Source organism: Rhinolophus sinicus, chromosome 16, assembly GCF_057876585.1.
Source record: "Rhinolophus sinicus isolate RSI-liver-muscle chromosome 16, RSI-T2T, whole genome shotgun sequence".
Taxonomy (NCBI): domain Eukaryota; kingdom Metazoa; phylum Chordata; class Mammalia; order Chiroptera; family Rhinolophidae; genus Rhinolophus; species Rhinolophus sinicus.
The window spans coordinates 89863612-89879938 of record NC_142516.1 but is presented as its reverse complement, the minus strand read 5'-3'; the positions used below and the strand labels follow the sequence as shown (position 1 = coordinate 89879938).

Genomic DNA, 16327 nt, shown 5'->3' with positions numbered 1-16327 from the left:
CTTCCTTTTCTTCCTTTCCCCCCTTTCCTCCCTTTCTCCATTTCCCTAGAAGGTGTATCCCCCAGTAGGGGCAGAACCGGTTTCACCCCCTCACACCCACCCCTCTACCCAGCCCCCTGCTGCCCTATGGTGAGAGAGAGCCTCCTCTCCGGGCACAAGCTGCGGCAGTTGGAAGAGTGGGACTGGCAGTGGCAGCCTCAGGTCCATGGTCATCATGGAACTAATTCACTGACCAACCCACTGGCCGCAGCTGTGTGTCCCACAGGAGCACAAACTCCCACGCACCCGCAGCCCTGCTCTCCATCTTCTCCCTCCTTGGTGGGCTCAGTTCTCACACACCTCTCGCTGAGGAAAATGGTGGTAAGGGTCCCCCAGATGACCCCGTGTCACTACTGTGAGGCCTACGGCTCCACCAGAGGGAAGAGGGAGGAGGGGGAGGGAAAGGAGAAGAGGAGGAGGAAGAGAAGGTATATCAAGCTGGGAGGCAGGCAGATCCTAAGGATATGATGAAGTTTCCAGGGCCTTTGGAAAACCAGAGATTGTATTTCCTGTTGGAAAAGGCAATTTCTAGGGAAGCCCAGATGTGGAAGGTAAATGTGCTGAAAATGCCTACAAATTGGAATGTCTCTCCATCCCAAAGAGATTAAGTGATTTAGTGGCTGGCCAAACTCAAGTACCAATTCAACTTTTACCCAGAAACATTTGCTCTGGCTAGCAGTCTCTTGCACAGGTTTTTCACTACTGTAACTGCCCACCCAAAATGAATGAGTTGTATTGCAATCTGTTTTTTCCTAGCTGCCAAGACTGTAGAGGAGGAAGAGCGAATTCCAGTACTGAAGTTGCTGGCAAGAGGCAGATTCTGAGGGTGGTCATCTGAAATTTTGAGGGTGGAGATAATTTTTCTGGAGAAGCTGAATTGCGACCTTCCCACAGCCACACCACTGGATTTTCTTCACATCTTCCATGCAACTGCCATGTCAACAGGCCTGTTACTTTTCAGTTTGCCTAAACTGAGCCTGTCTCAACATGTGGCCGTCCTGACTGAGCGACTACTTCAATACATGGCCTGCAACCAACTCCTGCAACTCAAAGGATCCACGCTCTCTCTGGCCCTGCTTAGTCTGGCAATAGAGACACTCATTTCCTTACGATCGACTGCTGTAGAAAGTGCAGGTGAACCCTCTGTCGGGAGCCTGTGGCATGTCGCCTTTCTACTCTGCAGTCTTCCGTGCCTCAGTTCCGTTCATGTCTAGTGTCCCCTGAAACACACTCTGGTGACCTGGTGACCTGTGACAAAGGAGTGTTCAGATTACATCCCTTCTCTGTCCCAGGCCCAGATTTCTCCGAGGACCACAGCAAATCAGAAGTGCCAGTCAGGAGTACAGCAGCCTTCTGTCATCATCTCCCAGCTGCCAGTGGGGGCAGGCATACCTCTGCCAATTGCTAAGTGCAGGAAACAGAAGTGGATGACTTCTATGATGGAATCAACTGGCTCTAGAATGAAGATAATGTTCTGAAAGTGTGGGTTCTGTGTGGGAGGCACTGATGTATCAAGGCAGGAGGGACCTGCTTCCCCATGTCCACTTGCAGCATGGTGCAGCTTTCAGCACCAACTGAGGTACTACACTACTCTGGGATGGGAACACAGAAGGCTCTAGAAAGGTATATAGCCTATCAGGCTGATTTGAAGTGATCCAGGAAAAAAATCCATTTCCTTGTGTGGCTAATTATAATTCAACATTATTTAAGCACCTTTTTAAAGACAAAAAAAAAAACAGGTAAAATTCACAAGATCCAATTTTTAAGTAAAAATTTCTTTGTAGTATTTGTCAGTTCTACCCTTTTCTCTGCTAAAATGTAATGCAGATTGCCATGTCAAACATTCATTCAGTGTGTTTTTTTTACGTTCCAAAATTCATAGCTAGCAAACCCTATCCTTAGTGTCCTGACTTAATTTTCCTCTTGCCTTTGCTTGCTTCTTCATTGAGTATTTAATGAATTTTATGCATGTTGATCTATAGTCAGACTTCCACAGATTAGGAACCCTCTAAATTATTTTTTAGCAATTTAGAGAACAAATTATTTCAGTTTGACAGCAATACTTTAATCCATGATTCACATAAATCTGAAAGGGTATTTCAAAATTGCCCCATACAAATCAGAGGTGGGAATAGAAAAAGGAGTCATTACCATACTGATTTTTGTGTTTGCTTATTTCAATACCTAGAGTGTGGAAACAAAGTTATTGTTTTTATTTTTGTTTACCTTAAACTTTAGCTTAAAGGTGACATGTTATTAGGACACTTAGATTTGTTGAAAGCATTTTTGACATTTGTATTAAAAAAAGAATTGTGATACAGTAAATATATCAGGTGCTCACCAAAGAAACACATTATGTAACAACTAAAATTTGATATACTTTTTTTTGTAACTGATCAGCTCCTTTTCACTTTATAACCAGTGAGAGAGCCTGTCTAGATGTTGGGACAGCTCTGTGATTTGGGTGTGCAACACGTAACAACTGAATTCAGTATCCTAGTTTTATGCTAAGCTATTAGGATTTTCTCGATAAAAGTTATTCCCTCTGTCTCCCGAGCCCTCCTATGTATCTCGTAATGACTTCTGGATCCTGAGCTCCCTATGCAGTCTGAATAAGGTGTTGCAGTCAGAAGCAATCATGTACTGATGATAAAAGCCTCTGGTAGCAATAAACGTTGTCCTTAAAAAAAAAAAAAAAAAAAAAAAAAAAGTAAAGCATGGTACTGAAATAAAACAGACACATAGATCAATGTAACAGACTAGGGAGCCCAAAAATAAACCCACACCTATATGGTCAATTAATCTATGACAAAGGAGGCAAGAATATACAATGGGGTAAAGACAGTCTATTCAATAAATGGTGTTGGGCAAACTGGACAGACACATACAAGAGAATGAAACTAGACTACCTTCTTACACCATGTACGAGAATAAACTCAAAATGGATCAAAGACTTAAATGTAAGACCCGAAACCATAAAACTCCTAAAAGAAAACACAGGTAGTAAACTATTTGACATTGCTCTTAGTAATATTTTTTTGGATATGTCTCCTTGGGCAAGGGAAACACAGGAAAAAAATAAACAATTGGGACTTCATCAAAGTAAAAAGATTTTACACAGAAAAGGAAACCATCAACAAAATGAAAAGACAACCTACTGAAGGGGAGAAGATATTAGCCAATGATACATCAATAAGGGGTTAATATCCAAAACGTATAAGGAACTCATACAACTTAACACCAAAAAGACAAACATTCTGATTAAAAGATGGGCAGAGGACCTGAATAGACATTTCTCCAAAGAGGACACACAGATGGCTAACAGACATATGGAAAGATGTTCAATGCCACTAGTCATCAGTGAAATGAGATACCACCTCACACCTATCAGAATGGATATCATTAATAAACCAACAAACAAGTGTTGGTGAGGATGTGGAGAAAAGAGAACACTTGTGCAGTATTGACGGGATTGCAAATGAGCATGGCCACTATGGAAAACAGTATGGAGACTCCTTTTAAAATTTAAAAATAGAACTACCATATGACCCAGCAATCCCACTTCTGATTATCTGAAGAAATACAAAACATTAATTCAAAAAGACATATGCACCCCTATGTTCACTGCAGCATTATTTACAATAGCCAAGATATGGAAGCAACCTAAGTGTCCACTGATAGATGAATAGACTAAGAACATTCATATATACAATGGTATATTACTTAGCCATAAAAAAGAATGAATCTTGCCATTTGAAAAACATGGATGGAACTAGAGGGTATTGTGCTCAGTGAAATAAGCCAGAGAAAGACAAATACCGTATGATTTTACTTACATGTGGAATCTAAAAAACAAAATAAATGAACAAACAAAACAGAAACAAACTCGTAGTTACAGAGAACTGATGTGCCAGAGGGGATGGGGATTACAGGGGTGGGTGAAAAAGTTGAAGGGATTAAGATGTACAAATTGCCAGTTACAAAAACAGTCACGGGATGTAAAGTACAGCATAGGGAATATAGTCAACAATATCCTAATAACTATGTATAGTCAGGTGGGTACTGGACTTATCAGGGTGACCACTTCATAAGTTATATAAATGTCTAATCACTATGTTGCACACCTGAAACTAATATAGTACTGTATGTGAACTGTAATTGCAAAATTTAAAAAAAAATGTTTTAAATAAAAAATGCTCAACATCACTAATAATCAGGGAAATGCAATCAAAACCACAATGAGGTATCATCTCACTCCCCTCAGAATGGCTATCATCAATAAATCAACAAACAAGTGCTGGTGAGGATGTGGAAAGAAGGGAACCCTCATGCACTGTTGGTGAGACTATGGAAAACAGTGTGGAGGTGCCTCAAAAACAATTAAAATAGAACTACCTTATGACCCAGCAATCCCTCTTCTGGGTATCTACCCAAAAATTTTGAAAACACTTATTCATAAGGATATATGTCGCCTATGTTCACTGCAGCATTATTCACAATAGCCAAGACATGGAAACAACCTAAGTGTCCTTCGCTGGATGACTGGTTAAAGATGTGGTACATATATACATACAATAGAATACTCCTCAGCTCACACATACACAAAGAAGATGAAATATTGCCATTTGCGACAACATGGATGGATCTTGAGTGTTATGCTAAATGAAATAAGTCAGATAGAAAGGGACTTGAAGTGTATGATTTCATTCATTTATGGGATATAAAACAAAAGCAACAATGGAATGAACAAAACGAAAAAAACAAACTCATAGATACAAACAACAGAATCGCAGTTACCAGAATGGAAGTGGGGTGGCAGGAGGACAAAGAGAGTTAAGGGGTTGAAGTATGGTGATGAAAAGAGACTAAACTTTTGGGGGTGACCACACAATAGAGTATACAGATGTTATATTATAAAGTTGCATGCCTGAAATTTATATAATGCGATTTGACATTATCCCAATAAATTTAATCAAAAAAAAAACAAAACATTTTAACCCAACAATAAATAATTCCATGGATTTTAATATCTCATTCCTGTCTTACTCAGGTAGTTAAACCTGAGATTTACCCCTTCCACACCTGCACCAGAATTGTGTAAGTGTGACATTACAGGAACACAATTTGCAACCAAGCATATCTCAAACAGCTCCAAGTCTCAAAATGAGCTCTCAATGCTATCAGTTACGCCTCCCTGATAACTTGAAATTCCCATCAACTGAAATAGTTATTCCACACCTTGCTCTTCCTCCTCAGCCTCCCACCCATTCCTTTCCTACTTGCCTCAGCTGATGATTTTGCTTCACAATTCACTGAATAAATAAATCAGTGTCATCTTCTCCCCCAGATCTATAAACCTGTCTTTATCTAACTAGCCCCATGTTCTACATGTTCCATCCTTTTACCTTAAAGGGACTATCACTGCTCCCACTCAGGCCTGATCTCCCCACCTGTGCTCTGGACCCCATCTCTTCTCCCTTTTCCAGGGCTTTGTTCGTGTGTGTGTCCTCTCCCTGCTGTACCATCAGCTTCTCTCTACTGAATTACTCCCATTAATATACGAAGTCACTTAGTACCTTTCTTTCTCCCAAACGCCCTTTTCACTATCACCAATTTCAGTTTTTTAACAGCAGAACTTCCAAAAAGTGTTATCTCTATTCCCTGTCTTGACTTTATTAACTCTGCTTCCATCCCCACCGTTCCACCGAAGCTTTCTTTTCAAGATCACCAGTCAACTTGACGTCACAGCAAATCTAGTGGACTTGTCTACATTCCTTCTCACTCACCACAGGATTTGACTCCATCAACCACTCCCTTCTTCTCAAACCTGTTTTATTATATCTTCGCTTTCACGACAGCATGCGCTTCCTATCCCTCTTGACCAGCTCTTTTATCTAACTTCTAACTTATCGCTACAAAGTGTGATCTAGGGGAGCAGCAGCACTGGGAGCTTGTCAGGTTTGCAGACTCAGACCCTAGACCTGCTAGATCAGAATCTGCAGGTAACAGGATTCACCGGATAACTCCTAGGACTTTATAGTTCCAGAATGATTCACTAAGTGTTGGTGTGCCCCCGAGTCCAGTGCTGTCCTCCTAGATCACATCCAGGTCCATGGATTTAAACACTACATATTTCTTATCTCCACATCTCTAGCTCTCACTTCCCTCCATATTCCAGATTCATATACTCAGCCTACATGACATGTCCATTTGGATGTCTCAAATATGTTAAACTTAGTATGTTGAAAACAGATGCCCTAGCCCACATCATTACCGTGTTTCCCCAAAAATAAGACCTAGCTGGATCATCAGCTCTAATGCATCTTTTGGAGCAAAAATTAATATAAGACCCGGTATTATATTATATTATATTATTCTATTATATTAGACCTGGTCTTATATTAAAATAAGACTGGGTCTTATATTAATTTTTGCTCCAAAAGACACATTAGAGCTGATGGTCCGGCTGGGTCTTATTTTTGGGGAAACACAGTACATAGCTCCACCAAAACAACAACAGTTAAGTTTACTGAGCTCTCAAAATGTTCCAGGTAATATCCTAAGTATTTAACATGTACCGGAACTGGTACATGTTAAATACTCCTTTAGTCCTCACACCTCCACCAAGAGACAGGTACTATTTTTATCCCCATTTTACAGAGGGGTAATTGAGACAGAGAGTAACTTGCCCCAAGCGCACATCTCTTAAGTATCACACCCAGGATTTGAAGTTGGGTAATCTGACACCAGAATGTACTCCTAACGGTTATACCTCTCAGCTCCATCTGCCCCTAACTAAAAGCAGAAATCTTAAAGTCATCATTTATTTCTCCATCATCCACTTACAATCTGTACGTTACATTCCCAAGCATTACCTTGAATCCATGTGCCTCTCTCCATCTCCATGGCTATCACCCTTGAGCTAGCCATCACTCTGCTCGTGCCTTCATTACCTCCTAACTGGTCTGCCTCCTCCCACTCTGCCTGGCCTTCCATCACAGCAGTGAGTTTGCCAAAGAATCTGAGGTTTCTGCCTGTTGAAACCCTTTCATGGGCTGCCATGTGCTGGAGCGTGGCCGAGAGACCCTGAGTGACCTGAGCCCTGTCTTCTCCAGCCCACATCCCACAGTGGCCTCAGGGGCTCCTGCTCATGGGACGGGCCACATACATGCTCCATCCCCTTTGCTCTTGCTGTACCCTTTGATCACAACCAATTCCTTCTCTCCCAAGCCCATCATCCTACATCCATCATCTCCATTCTCATGTCGCCTCCTCCCAACCACCTGACCTACTAAAAGGGTCACTATCGTAGCACCGTTTCCTTCATAGCACTTACACATCTGAATCAGAGAAAATATAAATGTGGTAGTGAAAGCCATGGAGCAAATGCCTCGTCTATCTGGGTTCAAGTCCGGATGTCCCTGTGAGCCCTGTGGCTCCCTCTCCTCCCCTGTTACGAAGGGCTTTCATAGTGGCTGCTTCCTACAGCTGCTGAAATGAGCTACAACAACGCCGGGCACTTCCTGAGTGCTGCTTACATGTTAAACACGTTATTATGTGTCCTCGAAGGCAATCTTGCCCCTTGATTGTCTCTATGCTCCAAGTGCTTAGAACACCAGCTTGTAAAAGTTCGTCAAATGAATGTGTTCCCTTTTCATTGTCCCCTTCATGTAAGTGACAGTATCTACCATTTCTCAATGCTATGTTGATGTTTTTAACTCTGGAGTAACCAATTGATGTGCCTTCATGGTCTTTTTACATGCATTTATTTTATTCTATTCACACTGTACAATTGTTAAACAACCTACAAAAAGTACAAAAGCCTAATCCATTTTCCAAAACCAGGTCAGCGCTAAGGTGCAAAAGAGGAACAGTACAGTAAGTGACCAGAAGAGTTTGGGTGTCCTGTACAAGTCACACTGCCTGTCATATGATGTATTTAAAGCTGTAAATATTGCCACAGGAGAATCTCTTGTCTTTGCAGCGGCCACACAGTTCCTGGCGATGAGGTTTCCTTAGATCAATGTGTCTTTTCTTTCGAGGACAGGAACAACGAGACTTCGAGCAGATCTTTAGAAAACAAGGAACAGTTTGGACGCTACATGATTAAATTAGTGTTTCAAACACAATCCTCAAACCAAAATACTTCTTCCCACCACACTCCATCCCTGATATCTTCATCCTCCTCTGACTCCTATGGTAAGTCCAAGACCAACTCGTACAAAACCACTCATATCCCATTAAATGCCGTGTATTTGTCAAGATGAGTGAGCAAAGATGATAATTAGGAGACTATCACTGAGCCAATCAAGAAAATATACAAAAATTTTAAAAGTGAGATTTTTATCGCGTGTCTTCACTATGTAGGTGTTCATATTGTGGGCAGTGTGTGAGTAGGACGTGACTTGATTATCTAGAACATTTAACAACACCAGCACAGTGATTCTCAACCAGCAGTATTTTACCTACCGGCAAACATTTGGCAATGTCTGTAGATATTTTAGTTTGTCACAACTAGGAGGGAGGGGAGTCCTAGAGGGAGCTAATTTTCTTTTCTTTCTAGACATGTCTAATCTTTACTAGAATTTAAAATGTTTTCATAACCATTACTCCATTCTGTCTTCTGATAATTACAAATAACACCCTATGGCGTTTGGGATACTATCCCGGTCCACCCTCCCAACCCTGTCAATCTTTAAAATAGATAATCGTGACTCTACCTTCGGCATGTGTTCACAGCCAAACAGAAAAAGTCAGTATTTGCCTTTTACACTGTGAAAATAGGCATTTCCATTTTCCAAACGAGTCTTAAGTGATACATCAGACGTTGTATTATGTTTGCATCTTCCACTTTCCTATTGATAAGCATGTGTCCTTACAAGACAATTCTAATACCTAATAATTACATGGTGTTTCCTATATGTATTGTTCTAGCACTTTATATACATTAATTCATTTAATTCTCACAATACCCTTTCAAGGAAGAAAAAACTCAATTTTTAAAAAAGTCAGGGTTTTCTCTAAAGGTAGATTTGTTTCTGGCAATGGAGAATTGGATAGTTTTGATCAAGCCTCTTGCTTAGGACACCGGAAAAGCTGAGCTAAAAAATAACACTTTTTTTAAAAGAACTATTTAAAGTCACTAGAGAATTATCAAAGCATTAGAAAGGAAACCCAGAAATAGAGGTGAGCCTGACATTTGGGACTATTTTCTCTCTAAAGGTATCTGTCAATTGTGGAAGAGGAGAAAGATGGTAGGAAACTTGGCATGAATTTAATAAGTTGATAAGGCTGAGGGATCATCTTAAATATGCCAAAACGGAAGAGCCCTGGAAAACAATTCAATTTTCGTGTTGAGGCCAGAAAGGCTACACCCTAAGAATAAGGATGAGCCAAGTATTAACCAGTCTTCACAGCTACCAAAGCCCAGCTTCAAAACATCTTAACCTTGACTAGAAAATATAGACCCAAAATTGTTAGCGTCCCTACCTGCCTGACAGAAGCACACACATTTTCTGTGGAAGATACTATTCTAGGCCACTGTTATCACTGTAATTTTTCATATACAATATCTAGCACTCAATCAGAAATAACCAGTTATATGTGGAGACAGAACAACACATTTGAAAACCAAGGAAAACGAAGAGGATGTCAACAGAATCATAGGGGATGAAGTTAATGAAGTTAACAGAGATACAGATTTTAAGATCATTAGTATTTCCAGCAAAGAACTGGAAGGTTTGTGTGTTTTTTTCCAAAAAGACAAAAATGCCAGTACTAAAAAATGCAATAACTGAAATAACTCAGTATATGGGTTTAATAGCAGATTGGAAAGAGCTGAGGGAAGAATTAGAAAAATGGAAAGTAGTTTAACATGATATCCAAACTGAAGCAAGGAGAGACAAAAGTGAGGAAAACATAGAAAAGAGCATAAAAGGCATAAGTGATACAACAAAAGGTCTAATATGAGTAATTGTAAGAAAGTGGGAAAATGGGGTGGTAGTAATATTTTAAAGGTAGATAATTTTCCAAAAGAATAAATACAAAGAAACCAAAACTAGGCATATAATTGCAAAACTGCTGAAAATGAAAACAGAGAGAAATATCTTAAAAGCAAGCAGATTTAAGAAGGGGAGAAAGAGTGAGAGAGATTGTTTCAAAGGAGCTGCAATAAGACTAATAGCCAACTTCACAATGAAGGTCAGATCTTTCAAGGGCAGAAAGAAAACTACTGCCAACTTAAGAATTCTATACTCAGCAAAAATATTCTTTAAAATCTACCCAGATGAAATAGAATGTGCCACCTTCACTACAGGAAATATTAAAATGTATTCTTCAGGTAAAAGGAAAGTGGTCCCAGATACAAAAAGGAGCTTAGAGCAGGAGAAAAGATAAATGTGGAGCTAAAGCTAAATGAATGACGACTATATAAAATTATGTCTTGTGAAGTTTAAAATTAAAATATGTAACAGCAGCATATAAGTTAGGATTAAGTGACAAGGAGTTAAAGAGTTCTAAGGTCATTGCATTGTCAATGAGAGGTAAGATTAACAATTTATGTAGACTTGATAAGTGAAGGAATTATGTTGTAATCTCCAGAGTAACCACCATAAGAACACTAAAGAATAACTACTAAGATAATAGAGGGGGGAATAATTCTTTAAAAATCAATTCAAGTGAGCACAAGAAAAAGGAGTATAATAAAATACATTTAAACCCAATTTAATAAGTAATTCTATTAAAGAGACTAAATGAGACTGTCAGACTAGGAAATGTAAGGATAGATCATTTATAAACTAGACAAGTTTTTAAAATATCATTTCTAAATAATATTTTTAAATATTTTTAACTAAATGAAAGATTTAAATTTAAAAAAAAAAAAACCTCTTGATTATGAAAGTCAACTACGTTACACTTTTCTGAAAAGCTTAAAGAGAGCTTTCCTGCCAGCTATTTGAGAAAAAAATCTCATCTAATTTTGTGACTTCCTAGACCCTGGGGACACTGGAATGTGATCACAGCTCTAATAGTAATGGTCTAGACTTGAGTAAGTTATTTTCTTATTGAACTTCAGTTTTCTGCTCTGTAACATGGGGCTAACACCTATCTCTAAGGAAACAATGCATGGAAAGCATTTAGCCTAAAGCTGGGGACATAGTAAAAGCTTAATAAAGGTTACCTATTAAATTATTACATCCAAACTATGCACAGGGTGTTTAAGGTAAACCACAACCCTATTCATAAGCACACCACATAAGGCAACTTAAGAGTAAGTTTTTTCTCCCATTCCTCTCTCCAAAACAACCCAGAAATAATGTTTTTATCTTAAAATATTATAAAAATTCAAACACATAGAACATTTAACTTTGCTACACAAATATCCAATCCTAACATTATGCCACAGAAGCTTCAGTTCAGAATGAAAACGTTATAGACACAATGGAAGCATTTTTTACAGGCTTACCTGACACTGGATTGCTTCTACTCTATAGGGGTTAAAACTCTTCTGGCACTTGCAACAGAGTTGTTTGAAATAAACCTAAAGAGAAATTTGTCTTTTTTCAAATCCAAGTTTAAATGTACCCTAGGCTCCCAGTTTTTAAGTAACCCACTCCCCCACCTTGTAATTTGCTTTTGCCCGACCTCTACCCTGAGGTCTTGAGCTCTTCTAGTGCCATTAGTCACTTTTTTACTCTTTGCACCTCATTTTTCTTACCTGTAAAATTAAGGTCCTACTCCTTACTTGTTCTATAATTCTGAGAACTACTCAATAATGTACATAAAGTACCACAGTACCAATGGGAAGTAACTATTACAACTTTACTCACTGTGCAGGCCAAACCCTTGACCTTCCCCTTTTGCCCTGGTCTATTAGCCCCTGCTTTTTCACTGTTTTCCCCACTATCTGCCCACTTGAACTTCAAATTACTTGTAGTTAACCCACCAATACACGTGATTTCTAGGTTTTGTACATTTCCTTGTGCACATTTTCTCCCTGCCTCACTTCGTGAACTCCTACTTCTCCTTTAAAATCCTGCTTGGACGTCACGATTCCTTCCCCCCTCGTGTGTTGTTTGGGTACCACGTCCGTGCCACAGGTGCCACTGCATTTGTCACCAAATTGCATGTTGTCTCATCACTCCCATCACTCCCTAAATTTCTTGAGGATGAATTCTGTCTTATTCGTTGTATCCTAGTGTCTTGGAGTGTTTGAATTAAGCCTATTGTTTTTCTTCTGGCAAGAGAAGGAAAGTAATTTTAGTTTAGTTTTAAAATCCCGCCTCCAGTGTCTAGTAAACAGTGTGAAGTCACATTTTCATTCAGTTCTTAGCATAACTCTCCGTCTACGGTCCTTTAGCTAAAAAGGCAGTATCTAAAGTGTGACAACACTGGGGACTCAAATGCTTGTAGAAGTTAGTGAACTAGACCAGGTGCAGACTGTTACAAAATGACGTGCATGTGTTCATTGAAAGGAGAGAGAAGCTGCTTAGCCTCCGCCTACAGTTCTCAGATTGAAACTCAAGTCTATGATGTCCAGAGTCTGACTGTTTAGGAAAATCTGGAAACAGACTGGGAAATCTTGCCCAGTCTTAGCATGTTTACAACTAATTCAAATAGGGTTGGCGGGTAGTGGAGAGGAGATGGAAATCTCTTAGCCTAAAGAAGTCTCTCACAAGCCAACTAACCTTCACAATAAATTATTTCTCTTATAGCCCCACCTTGTGGACGGACAGTGGAAATTTCCTAGAGCTAAGGCCCACACCTGCTCAAAACACGCCAACTAAAAAATGATTATAGAAACTTCCAACATACATACACAAGAACAAAAGTTCATCTAAATAATCTGACATTTTGTCCAACAAACTACCAAACCCAGCAGAGCACCAGGACATGTTTCAGCAGCCTCAGGAGCTCATGTGGACTGTCCTGTCCGGTCCAGTCCCAACATTTACTGAGCACCTACTATGTGCCTGGCACTGAAGATCAAGACAAATGAGACGCATTAAGCCACGCTCCACCAGGAAACATTCTTCCTCCACTTCACATCTATATCACCCCACCCTCCTCCTCGTCCCACTCACTTCGCTCACCTTGTTAGTTCCAGAAATGCACCACACATAAGCACTCTCCCATCTGGTTTTACACTCTTTACAGTGAAAATAGCCATATTTTGGTTCCAAAAACTGCAAATAAAGGAGAGAAGTCTTTCATATTTGTTGGAGGGGAAAAAGCCAGATCCTTCTTTGCTTGTAGCTTTGTATAGGAAACACAAAAAGGCTCCTGAACCTCATTCACAGCTGTTCTCAAGGTTACATTATTTAGAGCATCTCATCTCTCAAGGGATTCTTCTCGCTGCTGTCGCTCATACTTTTCCAATCCATTTTCCACAGTGCTACCAGCAGGCTCCCAAAACACAAATCAGATCACATACTTCACAATTTGAAACCCTCCTTTGTCTCCTCATCCCCAACCAATAGCAATAATTGTCAGGGTTTAGGTTTGCACGTGCTTAAAGCTGCCACCCTATTTTACAAAAAAGCTGCAAAACATGTAGACCACATTTTCAGAACTTCCTCTCCATCAAGTACAGGGAGGAAGCGAGGGAAGATCTTGCTCTTATTGCCCTAGACATGGAAAAGAGAACAGGGAGGCTGGGGCTGGCCGCGGACAGGAGAGGGAAGACGAACTTCACCTGGAAGTTGGGTTTCGCGAGCGGGTCGGCAGCGTCTTCTGGGGCCTCCTTGCTCTTCCTTTCCCCAGGACTCGACGCGTCTTCTTCCCCCAACTTATCTTGCTGCCAGAGTTCCGACTGCTTGTCCTCCTGCGACCTTGGCCTTGGTGGTAGCGGCTGCTGGCCGGCTTCTGCGGGGCCCGAAACTGCCTTCCTCTCCTCGGCCTCCCCATGCTTCCGCAGCAGCCGGATGAAGCCCCTGCAGCCTGTCCCTGGAGAACCGACGCCCCAGGCTGGCAGGGGTGCCTTGGAGTCTGTGCTGCCCCACGGGGAGCGGCTGCGCAGAGTGCGAGGCCCCAGCGAGCACTGCACGGACTTGTCCACCCACGGGCTCACCTGCACGCCCACCTCCTTGGTGTGGGGCTTGAACAGCCGCAGGCTCAGGCTGGGGTTCAGCTGGGAAAGAACGGCCTTAGGCTGAGCCCGCTTGTAAGGGTCCATGCAGTAGTCAGAGGCGTTAGTGGGCACCAGCAGCCCCGGCCTGGCCAGGAAAGTGGGGACACCAATGTTGTGCCTCCAGTCTGGGTGTCTGTGCTCACAGAGCCCAGGCTGGCCCAAAGGCAGTATGTTCCCATAGTGTGTCCCCTGGTACAGGCTGTAGGGAACACGGACAAAGCGCTCCATTCGCTCGCGGGGCGCCCAGGCACCGCGCGATATCCGGGTGCAGTTTGTAGCCCCTGTTCTCTGCCTTCCACCTTCATCCGCCCCTCCTTCCTCCTGGTCAAGTTGGGTCGGGTTCATCCCTAGCCTCTCCATTTATTTCAGATTCTGATGGGAGCTGCTGCCTATTACCCTAATTGGAAGTGGGGAGGAGAGTTACCTACCTACAGACATCTAATTGCCACCTAATTCAAATTGCTCTTCACTGTCTTCGTTTGCTGCTCCTGATTCTTTTTTTCAAAGCTGTTCATCATTATTCACACACAAGCTTTAATTAGCAATTCATCCATTTATTCTCATAGTGACTGCCATTTTAAAGATCCTGGTTTAAGGTCATATAGTAAAACGAATACAAGCCGTAAATTATTTGAGCAGCCTTATACTAGAAGAGCATGAGGAAGGAAGTATATTATGGCACAGCTCATGACTGTAAAGACCACAGGAGCGAGGGGCATAAAGTTGGGGGGCGGGGGTAGGTGGTGAATATAGTGAAAGAAAATGTATTTGAGGGTTGTTTGACATGTCAAAGGTTCTTAGTCCACTCCTAGTGAGGACCCCCCAAAAGAGTGGGGGTGAAGCAAATTGTTCTGATTTAGAGGGTAAATGTAGGTAAAATAGCAGGCTAGTTAAGTATCTGAGGTCAAACTCAAATTGAAACCTGGCCCTTGTTACTAGGCTTCTCCATCTGACAACACTAACCAATTTATAGGATTATGAGATTAGGTGTGTTATTGCTTTGTAAAGCAAAAAGCAGAATAACTCAAATGTTCAGTAAACTGCAGCCATTAGATTAGGATCAGAGACCTGTGTTCCTTTGCTGTTTTGACCTAGATGATCATAAGCTTTGGTGTCTCTCTGTATTGGTAAGGCTTCCTGCTACAGCTAGGGGTTAAAATCAAACTAAAATGACACCTCAGGAACTAAACAGGACCCACCCACCCCCGTTTTTTTAATGTTTCAGGTGTACAAAGCAACGTAATAGACATTTAAACCCCTCATAAGTGATAACCCACGCGCAAGCTACTACCCTTCTGACATCTTATACAGCTAGTGTTACACCACCATCGACTGTTCCCTGCGTTGTACTCCACATCCTTTTGCTTCCGGCTCTGACTGCTCCAGAGCCTTCCAGCTACAAGGCCCACGAACAGCTCTCACCTCCAGAACCCGCTGAAGGCTCTGTAGCCCATACAGCAAACCAGAATTAAGCCTTGTGCCAGGCATGTCACAGGCCCTGTGAATGATGGCAGACTCCCAGCTCCCAGGGCAGTTGGGAGGGGAAGGCAGGCACGAACAGGGTGATCGGTCCCCTAAGAACATACAGGTTACGGGAAGCCTGTAGAGGGGAGTAGCTAACACTGCAAGTGTGAGTTAAGGTGGGTGTCACAATTTCTGCAGCAAGCAGACAGGCTCCAAGGTCTTCAACAACCCGCTACCTAAGAGCATCACGCGGACTAGAACTGAAGTGCTCTGGCTTCACGTCTCAGCCCCTTCCACTCCACAAGGAGCAGGCGGCCGGGAAGGCTCATAAACAGCCACAGACCACGCTAGGGTTTCCTAAGCCTGGCGACTTTGGGGGACGCCCGCTCTGAGGCCGGCACAAAGGCCTGCCAGCGGCCCCCGGCGCGTGCGAGGGCGGCCACCCGAAGGTGCGGTGGAGCGAAGGGGAAGGAGTGGCGGTGTGTACACAGAGCGGTCTCTCCGAAGGCTCAAGGAGACGAGGACGAGCGCTCCAGCCCCACTTTTTGCAGTTCCACAGCGACTGCAACACGAACGAGGACCCGCTTTTCGCCACACGGAGCCCCTCCGGCGGCCCGGCCATTTTGACTTCCGGGCGGCGCGCGCTGCGTGCTGCGTCACAGCGTCTGCGCGTGACGTGTCGGAGAGCGGGCTTTG

General features: G+C 42.2%; 1 protein-coding gene and 1 pseudogene across 1 annotated transcript; one reads left to right on the top strand and one right to left on the bottom strand.

Annotated features, from left to right (window-relative positions):
• The first annotated feature begins 506 nt into the window (after positions 1-506).
• Positions 507-1658, top strand: LOC109456993 (cyclin-I-like; annotated as a pseudogene).
• A 6133-nt stretch (positions 1659-7791) lies between these two features.
• ZAR1L (zygote arrest 1 like) lies at positions 7792-16305 on the bottom strand. The gene is made up of 4 exons (XM_019749588.3): positions 13733-16305; positions 13131-13223; positions 11504-11578; positions 7792-8109 (listed from the first exon to the last, which is right to left on the bottom strand). The coding sequence occupies exons 1-4, from the start codon at positions 14525-14527 to the stop codon at positions 7966-7968; spliced, it is 1107 nt and encodes a 368-aa protein (XP_019605147.1). The 5' UTR covers positions 14528-16305; the 3' UTR covers positions 7792-7965.
• Between the last annotated feature and the right edge of the window lie 22 nt (positions 16306-16327).

Excerpts from the sequence above, each read along its gene's own strand:
- ZAR1L (XM_019749588.3), bottom strand. The coding sequence starts at position 14,527 with ATGGAGAGGCTAGGGATGAACCCGACCCAACTTGACCAGGAGGAAGGA. Across the intron at positions 11,579-13,130 it reads GCATTTCTGGAACTAACAAG|GTTTATTTCAAACAACTCTG; the intron begins GTGAGCGAAGTG and ends ATTTCTCTTTAG. Across the intron at positions 8,110-11,503 it reads TAGAAGCAATCCAGTGTCAG|ATCTGCTCGAAGTCTCGTTG; the intron begins GTAAGCCTGTAA and ends TGTTTTCTAAAG.